Source organism: Ricinus communis, chromosome 8 (genome assembly GCF_019578655.1).
Source record: "Ricinus communis isolate WT05 ecotype wild-type chromosome 8, ASM1957865v1, whole genome shotgun sequence".
In the NCBI taxonomy this organism is placed as follows: domain Eukaryota; kingdom Viridiplantae; phylum Streptophyta; class Magnoliopsida; order Malpighiales; family Euphorbiaceae; genus Ricinus; species Ricinus communis.
Window position 1 is genome coordinate 2437992 of NC_063263.1, and position 24936 is coordinate 2462927.

At 27.9% G+C, this 24936-nt stretch overlaps 1 protein-coding gene and 1 non-coding gene across 2 annotated transcripts; both read right to left on the reverse strand.

Moving 5' to 3' along the window:
- Positions 1-11850: 11850 nt before the first annotated feature.
- LOC112535816 lies at positions 11851-11957 on the reverse strand. Its single transcript, XR_003079905.1, has one exon. It is a non-coding gene; the product is annotated as a small nucleolar RNA R71 (small nucleolar RNA).
- Positions 11958-17887: 5930 nt separating this feature from the next.
- LOC8282404 (cytokinin riboside 5'-monophosphate phosphoribohydrolase LOG5) lies at positions 17888-20164 on the reverse strand. The gene is made up of 7 exons (XM_002525691.4): positions 19684-20164; positions 19484-19581; positions 19371-19401; positions 19168-19267; positions 18961-19031; positions 18710-18853; positions 17888-18485 (listed from the first exon to the last, which is right to left on the reverse strand). The coding sequence occupies exons 1-7, from the start codon at positions 19801-19803 to the stop codon at positions 18342-18344; spliced, it is 708 nt and encodes a 235-aa protein (XP_002525737.1). The 5' UTR covers positions 19804-20164; the 3' UTR covers positions 17888-18341.
- Between the last annotated feature and the right edge of the window lie 4772 nt (positions 20165-24936).

Here is a 24936-nt window from a genome sequence, read left to right on the forward strand (position 1 = left end):
ATTTATGTCCATCAACTGAAGTGGCGGACATATTTGAAATGTGAATAATTCAATTGAAGTTATAGAGAAAAATGTGTATCAATTTTATTAGCTGACACGTAATAATAATAATTATAATATTAATTTAATTTTAATAAATTTTATTTATAAAAATATATTATAATATGTGATTAAATTAAAATTACTATATATAAGGAAGATATAAATAATTATAAGAAATTTTAAAAAAATTATTACACGACGCAGTTGAATACTATGAAATAACTATTGAATTAAAATAATCATTTCATATCCCACAAATTTTCTATGATAATTCATGTGTTAGAAAAGTTCTAAAATAACTGATTAAATTAAATTTAATTATTATATAAAATGGTCAAATACATATATAATAATAGTATTTATGTGCCATAATCTCTTCTGCGGACATATAATCTTAGTCCCTTGGCTCTTCAAGCATTCCTGCGTGTAGTATCCATCTCAATAAAAGAAGGATCACATGATTGAATAGAAAGAAGACTATAATGATTAGCTTCAACATCATCGACATCGATGCGACCATCTGCATCAGTATCGGCATCTCCGACATCACTCGGAGTTGCATATGTATTTGTTGGCATTATACTCGATTGAGGAAATTATAAAAAGCTGTCAGAAAGAAAGATTGAAATGGTAAACGAAAAAATGATGGCAACATCATATCTAATGGTATCTGCATCAGTTGCGAGTCAAGATATTGTAATTGTGCCATCGAAAATATTATAGGAGAAGACCGAAAAGACATAAAATTAGCTCCAGATCATTATGTGAATGGCCCTAATAATGAAAAGAGGACTGAGAACGATGGTGCAGAAGGACTTGTCATAAAGTTTGATGGATCAACAAATGGATTTGACTGAGATTGCATAGGAATATTTGAAGATGTAGTTGTTGCAGAAGGAACTGTATATGAAGTTGATGCTCCATAAAACTGTTGATAATAATATGAGACTGGTTCTGGCACTGTAGCACATGCCACAGTAGGTGGAATGTGTACTTCTTTGTGCTTGTCGCGTCGACGTCTTGGCGGTTGGGGAACTTCTATGTTGGGATCTTGCACATCTTCATGCAATGGCTGGAGAGCAGGTGCAGAATGTGGGGGAGGCATAGTGACAATACATTTATCCTCATTTAGTGCTCTCTAAAAACTCCTGACAAGTCGATGTATGGTTTCAATAGAATTCGTCATTCCAATATGCTCAAGTGCATCAGCCTAGACAAAAGTTATGAAAAGAATAATAAATAATAGTATTGCAGATATATGCATACAATTATAAAATAAAGGTGAGATTAACTGACCGATGCTCCAATTGCAGCACCTTGGTATGAGATCCACCTATGTGTGGCAGGTCGATACCACTCCATGCATTCTGAATGGTAATTTAGTGGTCCATCTAATAGTGCCCTGTTAACTATCCATAAATATAATTAACAATATGAAATATAAATAAATAAATAAATTATTAAAGAAAGTCTAAACTAATTATTAATTAATTGTAATAAATAAACACTAATTTTTTAACACAAATTAAACCACTCATCCAATACAAACATTAATATATCAAATATATACAATTATTATTTCTTTTGAGTATCTAATGAAATTGAAAATATAGTAATTATATATATATATTCACAATATTGAGTAATTACTATAATTATAAAAATATTTATAAAGCTCATTTTTAACCATTATATTTGGTAAAAGCCCTTTTCTGATGTAAGGTAAATTTGTAGGAATTTATTGTTGTTGCTCCAAGTTGTACTAAACCTTAATCTTCCAGCACTAGAACATCATGATAATAGGAAATCTAATTTTTACTTTGCTTATAGAGAACAAATTCTTGTCTTCTCATCTTCACCTTTGGTTGATTGCAATTATTGATCACAAAGGTCCAACTATCTTTTTTTCTTTTCATAACTTTCTATTATTTTTCTTCAATTATTTGACCCGCTAATTCATTGTGGATTAATTATTAATTTAACTCTATTCTCACTAATGTAATTTATAATTGTTTTATTATTTCAATTTAAACATTTTTTTTTTAAAATCTCATGATCTTGATATAGTTGATGTTGAATTATTTAAATAGTTATGGTGGCATTTGCATTAGAAACTTCAAAAGTTTGAATCTTTTTCCTAACTTTTTATTCCTTATTATTTTCAAATTTAACAGATATTGTTCCTTTTTCTATGGACCATTCTTCAGTATCATGAAGCATTGCTCATAATTTATTAATATTTTTTTCTAATTATAGAAACTTAGATATTTATTTTTTATCATTTCTTTACTCTACGTAAATTGCATATCATAATCAAAGATTATTTTAGCGAATCCTAAAAAGAAGTATAATTTGCTAATTTAAATTTACATAATTTATCATAAAACTACTTTAAATTAGTCAATGATGTATTTCCTAATGAAAAACTAAACATAATAATAACCAAAAATTTAATCAGAAAAATTACAAATATAATTTCTTACCTTATATCACGCTTTCTTGTATAACTTTATTAATACCCACAAAAGTAAAAAAAAAATATTATGAGTATATTAACATGTTAAAAATTTTAGAGAAATATAAACAATTATAAAAATCGTAATATAAGGTAAAAAATATACATACAATTATTATATTTTTAAAGTCAAAAAGAAATTCTTTATTTCCAACAAGAAAAGATGTTCTACACCGATCAAGAAATAAAACCACAAAAAAAGAAAAAAAAAAAACAAGAACCAATTATTCACCGGCTACTCTGAAAGAAAGAAAGAAAAAATTTTGAAAGAAGTAAAAAAATAAAAAAAAAAAACGAAAGAAAAATAATTAAAAGAAATAGAAAAAGATAGAAATGAAAGAAGAAAGAAGGAAAAAGAAAGGGAAAGAAAGAAAGATGGAGATAGAATTTTGAAAGAAGTAGTGATATCAGTATTTGCTTGTGAAAGGTTAAGTACAGAAATGGTCACATTTTATTCTCAATTTTTATTTTTATTTTTATTGTCATATAACCCGATCTGTGAGCCTATGACCAGCACTAAGGAATGGGTAGGCTTAAGGCCACTAAATCCCGTAGTAAGCCTGACCATTCACTAACTCAAACAAATTTCAATCTGGGACTCGAGCCATTAGCACTATTCCACAATTAACTTTTAGCCATTATATACTACATTTTAAATTTGGTTTGCCAGCATAAATAAGCAAGACCTGAATTTACATGAAATTACAAAATGATAAATCTGAAATTTCTACTGCGGAGATTCTAAAATTTTAAAAGTCAAACATACCAAAATTAGTTACATTAAACCCGAAGATGAAGGAAGTCGGGCTGCTAGAGAAAAATAACTGCAGGAAACTAATAAACACCTGAAAAACAGTTAAATTTGAGACTGTTGATCTCGAGAGTGAGTTAAAATTATATATCCAAAAACGAATACAACCACTTCAATAAAATATTCGTTTAATTAAAATAAAATACCAAGTCATGCAAAAACACGTGTCATGCCATACTTATATAAAATAAATTTTACATACTGCGGGATGAGTATCTCAGTAGAACCCTAACTTCTAATACTAATAATCTCGTCTCTCTCATTCCAACAGAACTAGTGCCCAGAAAGTGAAGCATGACCAGGGTCCTTAAATCCAGTATGGTCACTTAAATTTCCAATAAAGCCAGCGCCTAGAGAGCAACGCCGACCAAGGACCTTTACTCCGGCAAACACACTCTACTCAGCCCAGAGAGTTAAACTCGACTAGGGCAAGTCCTAAATCATTCTTCCACTACCTGACTCACATTCATACCGATGCGCACGCAGTCCTGATGCAACCCATTAGATGGCATGTTCTACTGCCGTCTCATCCCGAGTCATCATGCAATCATAAAATCAATGATGAAGAATGATACATATGAATAATAAATAAATGAATAATTTAAATCTATAATCAATTAATCACTATTGCTATTTAAAATCTATGCATGACACATGCATAACAGATATATGACTTTAACACACAGTTCTGACGACCTTCTAGCTCTGCTCCAATGCCTCGGGTGGAGTGAGTCGAACTGACGGATTATCTAATCATGGGAACAATTCAATCAGTAAATGTAAAGTATTTGATAAATATCCTTAGGCCTAGACTTATAGAACTGCCGAAAAATGCCCAAAATCCCGGCTGCCCCTACGCTATTCACTTCATCGAATTTTCTTCCTTCGGCCACCATTTGCATTGCCGCTGCTTCCAAAAGGAAGCCCACGCTTAGGCGAGTTGATTGCCACCGAAATCTCCTACCGATCTTTCTTCGCCATCGCCACTGCCACTGTGGGTGCTGCCGCTGATGCCAACATGCTCGTTGGCCTCTGTTGCACTACCCATGTACCAAGGTCCTCTCTCTCCCTCCTTCTCTTCTATTTTGCCCGACTTTTCTTTCTTCTCTTTATCGACTTTTGATCCCTGAGTTTTCCTTCTTCACCATTTAGTCCCTCATCTTTTTTAATTACTAACAATTTCTCCCTACAAAATTTCCGTTTAACCCTCCAACTTCATTTTAACTTTTCAATTAAGCCCCTAACTACTTAATTTGTGCCAAATTACAATTATTAAAATAGAGAATTATTTTTTTATCCTTGCTTTTAAATGTTAAATTACTAAAATATCCTTACCGACACATTTAATTACAAAAATACCAACTGTACAAACTTTCATTAAAATCCCATATTAATAAAATTATATTTTTAGCCCTTATTTCATAATTAATTGTCAATTTAATCCTAACACTTAATTAACTTAAATAATCAATTTACTAACTATTTTTCAATTAAAATCAACACCATGTGCTAATTAAAATTTATCATTCCCTAACAATTTCTTTTATAAAAATATTATCTACTAATTCTTTCATAACTTTCAAATATAGAATTTAATTCATATGGGTAGAAAATTAAGTGACCTATATATATAAAAAATATAATTTATCCCCTAAGGAATTTACTTAATTAATTTTTTTGAAAAAATCAAATTATTTAGATATAAAAAAATAACTCTCTTATTTTTATCTAGCATTGAAATTCTATTTTAAATTATCTCAATTAAATTAATTAATAATAAAGTAATATTAATTTAAATAAACATTCATTATTAATTATTACTAGTATCATTATTAAAATAAAATTTCAGATATTATATTTATTTTTAAAAAGTAATTGTCTCAACTAGTCTTGCATGCAGACGGACTAGTTGAACCAGCTACTCTGCGTTATCTGCGGTAACTGAGAAGCAAAAAAAAAAAAAAAAAAGAGAGTCTTGGTCCTTTCGGCCTATTTGATTGGTAGACAACTCTGTCCTCCAGTACAACAAACGGACAAGACCAAATTTATTTTTTTCCTTTCACTTTTAAAAGTATTCTAAAATAGAATTTATTTCTAAAACAACCATAAATTTAGAATTTGGTATATTTTTATCCTAAAATAATAAAAACAAATTCAGATATATTAAATTAGGAAAAAGCCCAAGGCAATTCACTCTAATCACATTCCCAGGCCTAGTGTAATTCATGTTAGGTACAAATCTACCAGGCATATAAAATGAAAATAAATACAGATGCTGTTGTTGATAATAGGAATAAAGGTACTGGATTAGGAGTTATTATTAGGGATGAACATGGCCAGGTCGTCCCCCTTGCTGCTGGTAAAAGAATAAATGAGTGTTGGGATTAGGAGTTATTTACTTTTTACTATTATAATTAAGTGTGTAAACTAAATATTATTAATATTTAAATATATAAAATTAGTTATTAAATAAAAAATTAATATAAATAATAATTAAAAAATAATATATAAATTTGCTAAAATCTAACAACTAAATTTTTAATTTCTAAAAGTTACAAATAGATATGTAAGAATAAAGTTATTAATATTTAATGTGAACCAATTACTAGAAAGGAGAAATAGTTAAGTGTTATTTATGTCTTAAGATTTGATCTAATACACAAGTTAGTTTATGTATTTTTTTTATTACATCAAAATTCCTTTAAATTTTAATAAAATTAACTACTACTACAATCTATATTAGCTAAAAAACTAAACTGGTACTTTTAAATTTACAATTTTATCATTTAACTTATTATCAAGTATCGAACTCGTTCAAAATCAATTTTATCGTCAAATTTAGAAAGTGAAATCTTATTTTTAGCAATAGTTTGTGTCTAATTAATGTAATAATTTAATATTCTTTTACTTGTTTATATCTTTTATTTTTTAGTATAATTTAATCCTAAAAGCCTTAAAGATATTAAAAATATTTATTTTTATTTAATATTATTAAATTACTATATAATTTAGTTTTAATTTGTTAAATCAAATAAATGGTGAAAATTTATTAATTTTCATTTGATACTAAAATTAAATTATATTAAAAATAAAAATTCTACTCGTATTAGTTTCATTCGAATGGTTCATACAACACCCCATTTTTAATTTATAAAATTATTATATCTTCGTCATTGATAGTGGACTTGCCAACTGTAAACTAATTATATCTGGATTATTTTGTTAGATTCAGATATGGTTGTTTAATTTAACTTTTACTTTTAAAATAGTTTAACCCTAATGTATAATAAAATAATAATAGAATGATATTTTTAGAATAAAAATATTTATTTTATATTAATTACTAAAATTAAATTATATAGTAATTTAATAATATTATTGTAAATATATATAGTTTTAAAATTTTTAATTTTACTTGAATTACATTGTCTTTAAAATTAAAAAAAATCAGAAAAGAATATTAATTATTTATTTTATATAAAAACTAAAACTAATTTGTGCTAAAAGAAATTATTCTAATTTAATAATAAAATTAGTTTTGGAAAAGTTTGATACTTGATAATAAATATGATGATCAAATTATAATTTTACATTACTAATTTAGTTCTTTGATTAATAACGGAGAGGTGGTAGTTAGTTTTGTTAAAACTCAAAGAAATCTAATATAGTAAAAAAAATACAAAAAACAAAATTTTAAGAGGTAAATAATATTGAATCCAAAAAAAAAATATGGTCGAATTAGTTCCATTATTGATGCAACATATAGCATGATAAGAAACCGTCACATGAAAACCGTCATAAAAAAATTAAATTTTCAGATTTAAGAATTTAAAATTCTCAAAAAGAAAATCACACCAGTTAATTTGATATTAAAATTTAAGACAAGTTAATGAGATAAACTGTATACCTTTATATAACTCTTTCATAAGAAAGAAAATTAGGTTATGTTTGATACAACATGATGAAATCAAAAAAGTAATAAAATGCAATGTATTCATCATTCCATTACCATGTTTGATTATAATAAAAATATAAATATAACGTAATGTAATTATAATTACAATTTTTATGTTTAATTTATTTATAATAGTAAGTATAGAAATAAGATGTTAAAATAAATTATTTAAAAATAATATTAAAATTATTATGTTCTAAAAATATTATCGATTTTTGTAAGCTAAAATTCGGTCATTGGTTGTTGGAATTTGGCTGCCGATCGCTCGAATCCAATCACCAGTCATCGAAATTTGGTCGCTGGTCGCCAGTCGCTGGAATTCAAGCATCGGTCGCCAGAATCTGATCACTAGTCGCTGGAATTTGGCAATCGATTGTCGAAATCTGAATGCCGGATGGTGGTGGTTGGAGAAGTTTAAAAAATAAAAAATAAAATAAATATAAATATATTAAAAATAATTAGAATTACATAAATCTTGTATGTATTGAACATTAACTATCAAATTAAAAATAATTAATTATATAGTATAATTGTCATTACATTATATTAAAAAAAATTAATAATTAAATAAAATAACAACATATGTAATGCAATGGTCATACATTACATTACATATGGTCCCAAGCCATTTATGGCAGCCACCCTGCCCTCTAAGTTGACATATAGTTATCAAAGTATTAGGACAAAACTCCTTTAAAAAGAAAAAGAAAAAAAAACTGTTAGGAAAAAACTAAGGTATTGTTTGGTTTATGGAGGTAAGTGCATTTTTAAGTATATAAAAAAAAGTTGTCGTGTTTAGTTGTATTAATAAATTAACTTCTCGAAAAGTTGGGCAGCGCACTTCTCAATTTGTATTCGGTAGCTAAGTTGCACTTTCCTAATTAAGTGCATTATACTTTATTAACATGTCACCATTTTAATATTAAGATAAACTTTTTTTTTTCTTCAAATAACGAATTAAAAATTTAATAGAATTTTATATATAAACATTACTTATTATTTTATTAAACGTATATTATATTTTTAATATTTTGAAAATATTTCCATATTCATTTTTTTATTTTTTAAATTTAAAAAATATAGTTTTTGTTATTATTAGTAACATAAATATCAATTTTGTTAGCCAAAAGATATTTAGAAACCATGCTAATTGATAATTTACAAATCATTTCATTACGTTTAAAAATATTTATAGTGCGGAATAAAGTTATTACATTTGAATTAAAAGCAAAATGTTTTTCCTCCTAAATTAATTTATATACCAAAAACAATTGATTTTTAATTCTTCAAAGTAATTTCTTTAAAATTTTTAACTTTTTTTTAAAATTTATTTGAAATAATGACAGAAGTTCTCATGTGTTATTTTTTTAATCAAGTTTATAGTAGTTTTGTCTTTTTATTTTTAATGTATTAAAATATTTAAAATATATTTTTTATAAATTTTTTTAAATTTACAGTTTTGGTTATTTTTTTATTTCATTATTTTTGGATAAAACAACCATAAAACAATAAAAAATAATTGAAAAAAATTAAAAAAAAAACTGAAAAATAATCACTGTAAATTTAATAAAAAAATTTAAAAATAATATTTTTGAAAAAGGTGTTTATACATTAAAAATAATATTCTTTTATTAATTTTAGAATACTTTTACAAAATTTCCAATTTATTTCCCTGGAAATAGGCCAAGTAAAACAAACAAGGCCTGAGGCGGCAGTGTCTTTATTATTATATCCATCATTCATCATTGCACTACGGTGAAAGGAATGGCTCCACTGTGGGAGCAGTGCAAAGGCACAGAACTAATACCGGTCCCAACTGCAGTGGCATTGCCCCAAAAGCCTGGACCAAATACGTCATTGCTCCTTTTGGGTAACCCATGCTCCACACAGTACTTCCTCTTTGTTGGACCAGCCAGAGCAGACAGCTACCCAACAGCCCATCAACATTCAATCCCCTTCCTCCTTTTTCCCTATCGGCCAAGTCCATTTTGTCCCCACAAGTTTTAAGGTCATTCGTTAGTTGCATTATTACAAGTAAAGCATTTCATAGTAATGAGCTTAGGCTTTGTGATTTAGCACAATCATGGAGCTATGAGTTCCAACACATGTTTGTCAATATGGACTCATTCGGCTGTCAATGAATTAAGCCTCTCATGCTGACTTAATAAAATTATTCAAATTTAAATTTATTAATATTCAATTTGTTAGCTTGCCAACTGGCTCGTTTATAGATTCATTATTTATGGATCTATTTATTAATTGACTTATTAATAAATATGTAAAGAAAATAAAATATATTTTTATATTATATTATATTATATATATATATATATAAATATATATAAACTAACGTTTGAAAGTATTTTTATTTTATAATTAATTTGTATTAAATATTAAATATTATTCAATTCAATAAATGTAATAAATTAAATTACTAAATAAAGCAACAAACCCTAAATTTAAAATAAATTTGTAATAATTTTTTTTAAATTAAAATAAGTGAGTTTAACTTAAATTTTAGTACAATTGAACTCTAGCTAAATTCAAGTTAAATAATAACCAACTCAAATTTATGAAAGCTGCATTCATTTACAATCCTAATAATAGTCAAATTGTTCCTCTTTATCCAAAATTAGGCTGATCGGTTCAAATTATATATAAATATTTAAGGATATTGTAGAACTTTAATGATATATTTCTATATATAATATGGTGAAAATATGTGTTTTTACCCCATTTAAACTTAATTGACTATTTTCAAGTAATATTAGCCAAAAGAGAAAAATATGGAGTTAAATACTTAAAAAAAAAGCTTAATTAGACATGTTCATGTTAAAGCCCACGATTAATATGCATGGACTGCTACTTGCAAGGCCTGGCCAAAGATTACAAAGCCCAAGAGATATTTTAGTCATTTTGTACAATTATTAGAATTTATATTAAGAGTTATTTATGAGATAATATTCGGTGATAAAGATACTTAAAGTCTTATCTATTAGATAGACTTATATTAGGTATACATCTCTAAGAAAACTTATTTAGAGGAGGACTCTTCTCTATGTATATCTCTGAAAAACCTAATTCTGGAGGAGGAGAGTTTTCTCTATCTGCTCTCTACAGCTATTCACCATTATTCTCTTCATAATTCTCTACAGTTCTTTATAAACATTTAGTCTTAGTTCTCATTACTCTTTTTAAGATTTAAAGAGCATTTCAAGAAGTGGAGAATGAGGACCAATCTTCTTCCTACTTGAAGAAATCCTGGATCTAGATAGAGATTTAATTTTCAGTCTTGTTTTATGTCTTTCTATTTAATACCATGATCATTGGGTTATATATGTTAGGCTAGTTTTCATAAGTGTTTAGTTTAGCCTTTTTACTTTTGTATGAATCTTGTTATTTATTTATTTAATGAATGATTTCTTTATCTTCATATATGTATTAGTTTCATCTATTATTATTGATCATTAACTTGACTGACTTAGGAAAAAGGCACATCGCCATCTGATTCATTAGATCTAGGCTTTAAGTAAAACAAGGAGAGTACTAAGTAAATGGCTAGACTAAATACTATATTTAGTATATAGTTTTAGATCATAAGCGTTTGCATTTGTCTTGCATATTTATTTATTATTTAGTTACTTTATTTTATGAATATTATCCTCTCAACATAATGATTTAAAGTGTTTTAGATTTACTTTTATTGTTTTGTGTTGATAATTAGCCTTTATAATAAGTGGCATCATAGTTCTTTTAGAGATCAACCTCGTGGTGAACTTACCCTTACTATAGGAACGGCTCGTGCACTTGCAAGTACTAAATTGGACATATCAAGTTTTAGCGCCGTTGCCGGAAAACTGTGTCCAAATTTATTATATTGATTATCAAAAGTGTTTTGTGTTTATTTATTTGTTTTGACTTTTGTGATTTGTTTTATTTTTATATTTTTGTGTTTGCTTATTTGTTTTGTATTTTGCATTTTATTTATGTGCTTTTATTTTGTTTATAAATTTTATTTTTAAGTTCTTTTTAATATGAATTTTTTATTTATTTTGTATACGAAAAAGAAAAACTAAATCAAGTGATTCATCAACTCAAAAGATTAAAAAAGAATCAAAAGAAGAAGTTGATATCACGGCAAATCTACCAAGAGAAATAGGGGCTGAAAGGCGAATGGCTATGAAAGATTATGCACGACCTATAATTGGTAGCATTATTTCATGCATAGTTCTAAGTGATGCATTTAGAAATTATGAAACTTAAGAACATTTATTTTAATATGCTTCTTTTATTTTATGGTATTGCCTAGTGAGGAGGCATTAACATTTTATTATAGAATTTTATGCCATAGTTCATACTTTTTTCATTATTTGGACTTAATGAGAATTAACTAAGAATGATGTGTTTCCCTTATTCATTGAAAGAAAGAGCAAAGGGTTGATGACCTTACTTCCTAATTTTTTGAGAAATTTGGATGAAGTTTATCAAAAGTTTATAAGCAGATCTTACTCACAGCAAAAGACTAAAGAATTAAGAGCTGAAATTTTTAATTTTTATCAAAAGGATGTTGAATCTTTTCATTAAGCATGGGATCACTTCAAATCACTTTTATTGCAATGCACACACCATGGATACCCACTCCTAATAACTAACCAATAATTTTATGATGGATTGACACAACAATATCAATGTATGGTCGATAATGCAGTTGGGGGTGCTATAGAAAGGACAAATGATGAGATTGATGATATCTTTGAGATGTTAGGAGCCAATTCTCAACAAGAGAGTGTGAGAATAAAAAATTAGGAGTAAGTGAAGTATTAGCTAGTAGTGAGATGGCCATGCAATTAGCCGAATTAATTAAGCAAGTTAAGATGCTTGCTTCAACAAAAAACTCACCAAATAATGAGGTATGTGATATTTGTGGTATTTATGGTCATGGTACTATTGTTTGTTCATCTTTTGATAATTATAGAGAAAATATGTATGACTAAATAAATTTGATGGATTCTTACCAACCCATGCCTCCTATGAATGACCCTTATTCCAACACATATAACACAGGTTGGAGAAACCATCCAAATTTTTCTTGAAAATACAATGACTAAAACCCACCATAATTACTAAGAAACTGAAATCAACCTCATTACCAAGACCAATATTCTCAATTTCAAAGGGACTCTAATCCTTTCTTTCACGATCAAGAACAAACTATGCAATCTAATGAGCAAAGAAAGTCAAGTTTGGAAGAAACACTTCAATCATTTATGATGGCTTCTTATGATAAGATGGAGAGGAATGAGAAAAAGACCGATTCCATTGAGGCTTCAATAAAATGTTTAGAAGTTCAAATGGGATAAATTGTTGAATTTGTTCAAGAGCTCAATAAAGAAAAACTATCAAGTCGACCTGAACAAGCCAATTCCATTACCATAATTAGAAAAGGTGAGGTTGTTGCTAATATAATTACTATGGAAACTGAAATGAATTCTTCTTCTTATGCAGGTACACCTAAAGATGCTGAATTAGTAGAAATACAAATCAATAAGGAGAGCATACAAAAGGAAGAAAAAGTAGAGCCTAATCTTAGGCTTGAAAAGAAAGAACGAGACCTGAATTTCATAAGGCAGCTCAGCTTTATAGACCACCTATTCCTTTTCTAAACCAACCTAAAGAGAGCAAAAATGATAAAAAAATTTTGAAAATATTGAGATGCTCTCTAAAGTTAATACTAATTTACCTCTGTTGGATGTTACCAGGAATAAGCCAGCTTATGCAAAGTTCTTTAAAGAGTTGAATACTAACAAAAGGCAATATGCAAACAACGAAAAAGTACAAGTAGCAATTGTAATGCTTCAACATCAGTTACCCCTTAAGATGAAGGATCCTGGTAGCTTCACCATTGATATTACAATAGGTGACAAAAAAGATACAAAAGCCATTGTTAGATTTGGGATCAAGCATCAACTTGATGCCTTATTCGATATATGAACAACTTGGCTTGGGAGAGTTAAAGCCTACCATTACATCTCTACAATTTGCTGATAGATCGATAAAATATCCTAGAGATATAATGGAAAATTTGTTAGTACAAGTAGGTAAGTTAATAATTCCTATTGATATTGTAGTGCTTGACATGGAAAACATACCAGCAAGGGATAAATAGCAAACTATACTCCTTGGTAGACCTTTCATGACAACTACTAGAACTGTAATTGATGTGCATGATAGAAAACTTACCATGACAGTTTTAGAAGAAACTGTGGAATTTAAAGTGTTTGATTCTCTAACTTTATTTTCTAAATGTACTATTGATAAGTGTTCATATAATTATTATATTCTCTTGTTTATGAACAATTATATGATGATATTTCATTTTTAATTGACAAGAGCTTTCGTGACACTTTAGATATTCGCATTAAAAGTATGAAGTTATACTTGAAAGGAATGGCTTATGACCAAGAAGTGGAGTGCGCGAAAAAACGTCCACCATGAGCATAATCTGGAATGTCTAGCTATAGACAATAAACTTAGCAATTGTATTTTTATTTTTTATGCATTTAAGTTATTTTTATTTTTATTTTCTTTTATTTTTTTAAATTTTTGTGTTTTATGTTTACCTTATAGGTCTATAAAGAAAAAGCAAGCATTCTTATCTTTTTTGACTCCCAAATAGTAATATTTCTCCATGTGAAGTGATTAAACCTCCTTTAAAAAAAATTATTTTTGAGCGAGCCACGTTGCGGCAACGAATTTTCACATGGACCTGTAGCAAAGGCATGACAGGGACGACATGGGCCTGTAGTAGTCAAGCCGCAGCCAGAGAAGCCCGGCGAGGTGGCGGGCCACACGCATATAAGGCGCCCTACCAGCCATAACAAAGAACGTAACCTACGAGTTGCGGACAAGGCCTCAAGGTGCGCAACAGTGGCACCAGCAACCCAATGGCGAGTTGTGGAGGAGCCGCCAAGTGCAGAAAGGAAGCAACACGCATGGACGCACCCATAGCATGGGCAGACGCAATCTACAAGACATTGAAAATTTCGTGGGCCGCTGAAAAATATTTGGATGGTGGAGATTGGAATTCAAGTTCATGGCTTACTATGTATTGTAAAATTCCAGGGGAGTATTCTATCTTTTTTTCTCCCTTCTTGATCTTTATTTTTATATATACAATGACATTGAGGACAATGTCAAATTTAAGTGTCGGGGAGGGAAATAGAATATTTCTTAAATTATACGTCATATGCCATGAGAATTAGCAACTTTGATGAATCTTTGTAAAATTTTAAATTTTTATACTTAGCTTTTTCTTATTATTCTATATAAGATTCGATGAAAGAATGCTATTATGTTAAGATTTTTGAACTTTTGAGTTAGTTTTTAACATGTATAATGTGAACTCATAAGTTTTTTGCACTTAAATAATCAAGTGTTTATCTTTTGCATATGAAAATTGATGAATAGTTTGGCAAATTTGAGTTGGGTATAATTAAAAGTGTATGATTTAAATTATGATTTTTTTATTATTAAATTGGCTTGCCTAAGTTTGTGAGATATGATATAGGCAAGTTAAAAGCTCTTAAGTCTAATAATTCTACTACGCTAATTTTAGTTGCTTAGTAACCGGGGATCTTCATAACCAATGTCAATTTTCACATAAAAAGGCAATTGAGATTATGAGTATGCAAAGTGATATATATTTTGTTGAGTAACCAGGTGTATTCATCACCTATGTTTGTATTTACGTAAAAAGACATAATGTCTCAAGAAAGAAACAAATATTCCAAGTATTAAAAATTAAATCCAAGAGGTGTAAAGAAAAAAATGGTATAAGAGCTTGAAAAGCAAGTGATATAAAAAAGGTATAAATACCTATTGATCTCTTGTTTGTAAATGAAGGTTTTGCCTCTTGAATAGGTTATGATAATTTGGATTATGCATCATAGTTATATCCTTTAAAGATGAGTTAGACTATTTGTTGTGAAACATGTGTGAAGGATTGAATGCTTGAGTCTTTTGATTAACAATGATTAAGTTTATATTTTCAAAAAAAATTATTATGATTCAAGTATTCTTGGATTGACATTAGTGAGATTCTTTTGAATAATATCTTGAAGCTGAGTGTGAATGTTGTTCATGATTTTTGCAAAAGTTAATTCTCAGTTGCTATTTACTTGAGAACAAGTAAAGGTTTGAGTATAGAGGTATTTGATCAGTCCAAATTATATATAGATATTTAAAGGTATTTTAGAGCTTTAATGATATATTTCTATATATAATATGATAAAATATGTGTTTTTACCTCACTTAAGCTTAATTGTCTATTTTCAGGTAATATTAGCCAAAAAAGAAAATATGAAGCTAAATACTCAAAAAGAAGCTTAATTGGATATGTTCGTGTCAATGCCTAAGATTAAAACGCATGAACTGCTATTTGCAAGGCCTGGCCAAAGATTACAAGGCCCGAGGAACATTTTAGTCATTTTGTACAATTATTAGGATTTATATTAAGAGTTATTTATAGGATAGTATTTGGTGGAGATAAAAAAACTTAAAATCTTATCTATTAGATAGACTTATATTAGGTATACATCTCTAAGGAGACTTATTTAGAGGATGACTCTTTTCTATATATATCTCTGCAAAACCTAATTTTGGAGGAGGAGAGTTTTCTCCTATCTGCTTTCTACAGCTGTTTACCATTATTCTCTCCATAATTCTCTACAGTTCTTCATAAATATTTAGTCTTAGCTTACATTACTCTTTTTAAGATCTAAGAGGCTTTTTAAGAAGTGGAGTGTGAGGACTAAAAATCCTGAATCTAGAGGGAGCTTTAGTTTTTAGTTTTGTTTTATGTCTTGCTATTTAATACCATGATCATTGGGTTAAATATGTTAGGTTAGTTTTCATAAGTGTTTAGTTTAGCCTTTTTACTTTTGTATGAATCTTATTATTTATTTATTTAATAAATAATTTCTTTACCTACATATATGTATTAGTCTCATATATTATTATTGATTGACCATCATATCAATTTAATAGTAATATCCGCTATGAAGATCTTTAAATTAAAAGTATTAGAAACATCATCTTTACTTTAATCTGTGTTGGTATAAGAAACCTAAATTGTATCATTAGTTTAAGTGACTTAGAAAAAATGCATATCACCGTCTCATTCATTAGATCTAAGTTTTAAGTAAAACAAGGAGAGTACTAAGTAAATGGCTAGATTAAATATTGTTTTAGTATATAGTTTATATTATAAGTATTTGTATTTGCATTGCATATTTATTTATTTCTTAGTTACTTTATTTTATGAATATTATCTTCTCTAACGTACTGATTTAGAGTGTTTAGATTTACTTTTATTATTTTGTGTTAATAATTAGTCTTTAAAATAAGTGACCTCATAGTTACTTGAGAAATCAACATCATAATGAACTTATATTTACTATAGGAATGGTATGTGCAATTGCGAGTATTAAATTAATCACAACGTCAGCTCCAAACTACTGCTAAATCAATGTGGAAATGGAGCCTTGTTTAGGTTTTGGAAATAGAATTTTGCTTACAAGGTTAATTAGTTGCCATAGATAATCTTTTCTTTGAATTGTGTTTGATTAAATATTATAAATAATTAAATATAAGTTTAATATGAATTGAGACCACTAGAGAGTCTTACATCCAAATTCCTATTAACATTTTGACATTCAGTTACCAGTAGACCAATGGCGGTTGATGATCATCGAACATAGATTAATTAGTGTCGGTATTTGATATTTTAATTAGAGTATCTCTTTTATTATTTCATTATTTTGTTATTTCACGAGTTTGCAAGTCTGGAAGACAGTTTCCCCTTTGAAAAGAGTCATCTTTCTTGAAACCTTTCTCTTTAACTAAGAAAATATTTTGCGTTTATCCATTTTACTGGTTGCACCAAACATTTAGAAATGCTAAAGATAAAACAAAATAAAATTCTGCTAGACAATTGGAGACCCCATCTCTCAAAATACTTTTTGGAAAGATTGTTCCAGCATCATTAATATAAGGGGGAAAAAAAGAAAGAAAGGAGAAATTAATATCACTCCCAGCTTTTTTACACTACATGGGTAATCAGTATATGCCAGAAAATCTTCATGGATCACTCTTAAACACAAACCTCCAAGGAGGGTAGCTTTTGAGAAAATGGTTAATTGCCTATTTACAAGATATTTTGACAACTTGGGTTTTAGGATTTGTTAGGTCATCACCATGATTGGTTTTTAGGATAAAAATGACAGCATTCATCCAAGCTTCAGCTACAGTACAAAAAAAAACCTATAGTCCTTGCAAATGAGCTGTAGTATTCTGTACCCTTACCACTCAGTATTCACTGATCAGTGATCAAAATGCCCAGTACAAAGCCCAACCACACAACCAAGCTGTGTAAAAAGCAACTTATATGTCCACGCACCACTGCTAGCCCACACTCCACTAATTCAATATCACTCAGTCACCATAAATAGACAAATACATAACAGTACCTTAAAAGAACTTTTGACAGGAAGATAAAACCACAAAATTTGTATCATATCAAAATGCATCTAAACCTAAAGCTGCTGTCATTTTTTTTTTTTTTTTTGGGATTTTCTTTCCTGTTCTTTCTATATAATTGTAATCATTTTTGTACATAATTCGAGGTGCAAAATACAAGTTTTGATTAATACCCCCAAGTTCAATGAACTGCCCACCCTTCTTTGTTTTTTTTTTTTTTTCTTTTCGCTTTTGCTAAAGTGACAGTAACGTACAAAAAAAGAAGACAGACTTCCTTTTACTGTTTTCCTTTAATTATCAAGTCATTCAAAAACCTTCCCATACCATAATGGAAAATGCTTTGGTACGTGACCCCAAAATCATCAGATGAGACCAAAAGGCACAAAAGAAAGAGAGCAGATCAAGAAGCCTAACAGAACACCTTTCTTTTCTTTTCTTTTCTTTTCTTAACTTGGGTTTCTTTCCTTTTTCATGTCTCTCTTTTATAGAGCGACCTCAGTCTGTAAAGTTGGAGCATTGAACCCCACCACCACTTGTGGTTGTTGCTGTGGTGGTTGTTGGTGTTGTTGCAGCTCAACTTCCCACCTTGACTTGGCTATGACTCCATCACATACAGGCACGTACTCCTAATCATAATGGAAAAAACAAAACAGTGCCATCGTTATTTGCAAGCAAACGACTTGGATAAAAGAAAAAATAAAAAGGAAAAAGAAAAAGAAAGAAAAGAAAGCCCCAGTATAACAAGAGATACTGATAAAAGATTCTTTCTTGAAACATCAAATTGTCTTTTCCATTTTTGAACCACCAAACAAATTGATACTGAAGCAAATCAAAACCCATTAAACACCACCTCAAGCTTTTGAACAAGTTCTTTGGCATTTGGTGCAGAGACAATGATGTTGCGTTGGGAAGGCTTGATAAAGCCATCATCTACAGCTTTGTCAATGAATGTCAGAAGATAGTTGTAGTAACCATCAACATTAAGTAAACCCACCTGCACATTTTCATTTTTGTCAAAAAGTAAAGAACAATTCAAACCATGATTTTTTGAGATAGAAAATGGAAACCCATAAATATTCAGGGGAATGGATGCTTAATTACAGGCTTATCATGGATGCCAAGCTGAGCCCAAGTGATGACTTCCAATAACTCCTCTAAAGTCCCGTACCCACCTGGTGAAACCAAAGTTGGAAGAGAAAAAGCAACAAGATAAAACACCATTGATTACTAAAGTGAACAAAAAGGGTAAAGGGTATGGTTTTTTTTTTTTTTTTGCATACTCTACTGAAGGAAAGAGAGATATTGGACCTGGTAGGGCTATAAAACAATCAGAATGGCGGGCCATTTCTGCTTTTCTTTGGTGCATGTCGGCTACTGGCTTTACTTCTCCAACTGTTTCACCAGTAATCTGGGAATAACAACATTTTACACACATACAAAATCTTTATGACATAAATGTACATACATAACCAATTGTAAGAGGTAACTGTGCTATTTATGAGACTATGCACCTCTTTGCTCATCAGGGTCCTGGGTATGATCCTACAGACGGATAACAAAGAAAGAAAATTAGGCCAAAACAGAGAACAAGAAAATGAACAAGAATAATAAGTGAGAAACATACCCAAGAACATTGCCTCCACCAGCGTACACAGCTCGAGAAACTAATCCCATAAGCCCAATACTACCTCCTCCATATACAAGATCCAATCTTCTTGCCACCTTAAAAAATTTAAAGGAGAAAAAAAAAGGAAAAATCTTTAAGTTAACCTCATGCATAACAGATACCAATAAAGGTATGATGGGCTTTTATATGTATTATACCAGTTCTTGAGCTAACTCAATGGCAGCGTCTCTATAACAATCTCTCTTTCCAGAACTGCTTCCACAAAACACACATACCCTCTTGAATCTTGATTTCACCATTGTCCCCTCTTTATCCATTCTTTATTGGCAAAAAGAAAATCACCCTTAAGAATGTCTAAGAGTACAAGTAGAAAAGAGGAGATAGACACCCAATATAATATATATAGAGAGAGACCTCAAGAAGAAAAAAGAAAATTAATAAAAGAAAAAACTGGAATAAAGAAATGGAATTTTGAGCGAGTGAGAGACGAAAGTAGGACAAAAAGTGGCAAAGAAAGCAGGGCTAGAGTGGGCAGGCCTGTAATTATCACCCATGGCTTACACGTGGCAGTAAATGATGTATGGATCATCAAGGTTTCATGTTCTTCCAAGTAATTTTAGGCATTATCTAGTTCTGCTCTTTCTCTCTGCGCCAATTTTAAATGCAAGGCAATCATAACTTGGAGGCTATGACACGTGCAGGCCGTCTCTCTCTGTGCAAGGCATCAAATCATGATTAATACAAGTAATGGGACTTAAAAAAAAAAGATTATTTACAATCATTATTTTTTTATCACCATATTAAATCACAATTTAGAGGTTGACCACTAATGCTTATAGGACTTAGAGTAGGGTGCAGTCGAGCAAGATATGAAGAAAAGCCGGTATTGGAGTGGACAAATTTCTTGATAAAGTTCTAATTTTGCAATTACTACAAGTATGATTGGTCCACTCAGTAGCCTAACATATATCTAATTAGTGTATATAAGATGACAAAACCAGCCCAACTCATCCACATATGCCAGAGTTAAACTTGAGTGGTTCGGAAAATTAAAGTTTTTGAATGTTTTAACTTATATTTTTTTATAGATTAATATAAATAAAAAAAGTAAATCTTATTATATTTAACTAATTGTAAAAAAACAAAGGTAATAATTAATAAATTTAAAGTAAACTTTTTTTAAAAAAATTAAAAATGTCTTTTGTTCTAAAAATAGAATAAAATTTTTAATAAAAATATTTTAAAAATTACTATCATATATTTAAAAATAAAAATAAAAAATTATTTAATTTTATTTTTATTATCAATAATAAAATTTATCTTAAAATATATATATTTATCTTATATTTATAAATAATATATATTATCTATAGTCAACATAAAAGTTCATTAACAAAACGAACTAAATATTTGTTCTCTTAAACTCACTTGAATTTTAATAAATTTAAAAATAAAATCAAACTCATAAAATAAATTTAATCTAAACGAAATTTAAACTCTTAGATAATTTTATATTTTATATAAATAAATTTATATACTTTTCTATTATATAAAACCTCTTTATTTATAAAATTAACTATTATTTTTGTTAGTGTAAAGTTAACGGAGTTAAGGATTAAATTAATAATTTAATTATAATTTTATTTCTAGATTTATTATCAATTATTAAATTCCTTTAAAACTAAAATTTTTATTAAATTAAAATAAAATATTAGTTTTAGCATAAATTAATTTTAATATTTAATAAAAATAATATATTAATATTATTTTACTTGTTCTAATTTAATTATTTTAGTACAATTTAATCAAACTAAAACTTTAACATTTCAGAATTACTTATACTTATAACAGACTAAATTGCCATCACTGTCTCTGTCTCTGGATTTTGGAGCTAATATCATTGAAGTACTTAATTTTTAATTTATAATATTAAACTATATAAATTTTAATTTTAGTATCACAGAAATTTTATGTAATATTTTTCCCAAAAAAACAACTAAAAAATTGATGTATACCATCTATAAAAAGATTAATTTATAAATTTATTAATTATATTACATGTGATTAATTAAACTAAAATAAATAAATTAAAAATAGATAATTTTCATTCTCACTCAAATTTTAAAATAAATTTTATTTTTTTTCATTTTCTCACTGGTCAAAGACAATAAGAAATTTTCTAATCATTTTCATTTTTACCTGCAACATACCGCACTCTATAGTTGAAAGAGCACTTTTTTGGCCTCTTCAGTTATCTCTCTCTCCTCTTTTTGAGAAAATAAGTGCAATTTCATTCTTCATCTCTCTCTCTCTCTCTCTCTTAATAACATTAACAACCCCACCATCACATAATAAATAGAGAAAGAAAAGAAAAGAAAAGGAAAGAAAGAAATAGACAACAAAAACATCAACAATAATTACTTGCATTTCATCATTTTCTACAACAACAACAATAACAACTTATCTCCTCTTCTTCTTTCAAGAAATCTCCTCCTAAACATACCTCCATCAAGAATAAAAATGGTGAAAACATGAAGGAAATGATTTTTTTTTCTTGTTGTATTTAGCTAGTGAGAAAATAAAATAAGGATAAAATTTTTTATTTTAAAATTTGAAAGAAAAAATGAGAAGATAATTATACTTTATTCTATATATTTTTAATTTATTTATTTTTAGTTCAGTTAATGACATGTAATATAATTAATAAAGTTTATAAATTAAATTTTTTTACACGTGACATGCCACATTAGCTTTCGGGCTATCTCTTTACCGGAAAATGGTACGAGAAATTTTTGAGATATCAAACATAAAATTCAAACAGTTTAGTGTTACAAATTAAACTTTAGGGACTTTAATGATACTAGTCCCAAAAATCAGGAATGGTGAAAGTAATTTAGCCATTTATAATATGATTAACTTATTAATATGAAATGAATATTTCTAATTATAGAATCATTTCTATTATTATTTTTATTATAAATTAGAATTAAACTATAATAAAATTAATAAAAGTTGTTCCAAATTGATAAAAAAAATTCAACAGTCATGCTTTAATCTAGACAAATAATTTGAGAACCGATTAGCTCGATAAAAAAAATATTAAAGTTAATAAGTTCATTAAAGAATGTCATGGTAATCTTGTAGCTCCAAAAAACATTTCTCTAAAAAATAAATATTTTTAACACATTTAAATTTTCTTGAATTGAATTCTGCTAAGAATAAAATACTAAAGCAAGAAAAGATTCATTAATTAATCATTTTGTTAGACACTAACATTAATTTTATGCTGAAATAAGATTCTATCCTCCTTTCATAAAATAAAAATTAACTTTAGACAAATTTGAAATTTAAGTATGTTACATGATTAACAACAATAAAACAGAATCCATATGAAAATGAAATAAAATTTTCAATATGAGTAATAAAGAGTTTCTGATTATTAATATTTAAGATTGAATTATTTCAATTTAACAAGATAAAAGAATGTTGCACAAACATATAAGAGACGGTAAGAAAACTATATCAGTTAAGTGATTTGATTTCATTTACCAATATATATTTAAAAGAAGGAGAAAGTTATATGTTGATTTTATATGAATATTTGCCATATTTATGTAACATATAACAGTTGGTTACAATGGTTCTAGTTTATGAAAAAAAAAGGTTACTGATTTTATGTTTGATAAAATGTCAGTTTGAAAATCTGATAGAGGTTAAGTTTCAGATTTGGCATCTATTGAGTTTCTATTTTGTTTAAGTTTCTGTATAGTTTATGTTGGGTTTCTTCTGAGTTTATGTTTGGCTTTGTTAGATTTATTCGTAGTTTATGTTGAGTTTGTATTTTTTATATTTTAATATATCTTTTTATATTTAATAATTATAATATATTACATAGCTTCATTAATTTTAGAAATTAATAAAATACTAGTTTTGGTTCATCATAACAGAGAGTGGAATGCAAATTCAAATTACATCAACTACGAAAAAATATAGTTCTTTCAAATTATTGCACCTTTTCAACTCTACTTGATATACTGTTAAAACAATTCAAAACAAATGGAAAATAAAATACATTGGACATAAATATCATGTTAGAGATGTTGATTCTTAACCTAACATCGATGTTATATTTATAAATTATGTGCTATAGGTTGCCGTATAATATTGAGCCTAGTTAAAGCGAAAAGATCTAAGATTTATTTTTATTTTTATGATGAATTAAAATAAAAATACCAAAAAATAACATTAGGGCTTGTCATTATAGTCCCAAGCTCACATGTAAGTTTTATCCTAAATTGGCATTATCAACATCAATTACAAAATACCGAGAAAATTAAAGAGTTTTCTGCAAAAGACCTGTTAATCTGGAAAAGAAATTGCATAGTTCTATAGAACAATCAAGCATTATGAATTTAGATACACTTGCATATATTATTTTATTATTTCTTGATGAGGACATGATTGATTTTGGATTCCATTGAGATGATTTTCATCCAAAAAATTTAACTTAACAAGTGATATTAGAGCCACATATTGATCATTGAGAATTGAATTACATTTAGCTCTATGAACTTTTTGGTATTCTTGAATCTATTGATTTCTTTTGCTTTGATATTGTTTGGATTTAAGAACAAATTTAGTTATATACACATTGTATTACTTTACATAAAAAATTCTTAATTAATAGTTCAAAGTAATTCAATTGGTCCAGTAATAGTTCAGTATAGTTTAATGATACATGTTTTAGTGTTTTTTTGGTTACTATATAATTTTTATGTATGTCATGTTTTACTTATGATAGTTGGCTATAATATTTGTTGGTATATGCTTTTTGTTAAATTATAGAGATTTTATGATTTTAAAAAGTATTTTGTAGTTTTATTATTTTATAAATCTTAGTATGTAATTTTTAAAGTAAAAAGAAGTATGTATTTAGAAAATTAGGAGCTAGAATTATTGCTTAATGGGTTTGATTATGTTTATTTACCTTAAGAATCAATGGTATCTTAATTGAATACAATCTAATAGCTTGAAAGAGTGTTGGAATATCTTAGAAACAATTGCATTTAAGAATTGAGAATTTAATTTAGCATCCATGATGATTTCCATTAAATGAAATTTAGATATTTAGTATTTTTAACTATTAAGATTTCATCCTTTTTTTTAATTTCTTTAATTATTTTAAATTTCGAATCTTTACAATTTGATTCTTTTAGCTTACACAAGTTCTTAGCAAATATCAATTGAGGTGTTCTTGTGGAATCGATCTTAATTCACTATTCTATATTACAATTACTTTGTACACTTGCAGGTGATAGTTTTTAGCGTTGTTGCCGGGGACATTGGTTTACTAATTGTTAATTGTTTAACTTTTGTGTTTGTTTTATTTAGTTTATTATTTTTGTTTCTTCTTTCTTTCTTTCTTTCTTTTTCTCTTGGTTTTGTAGGTA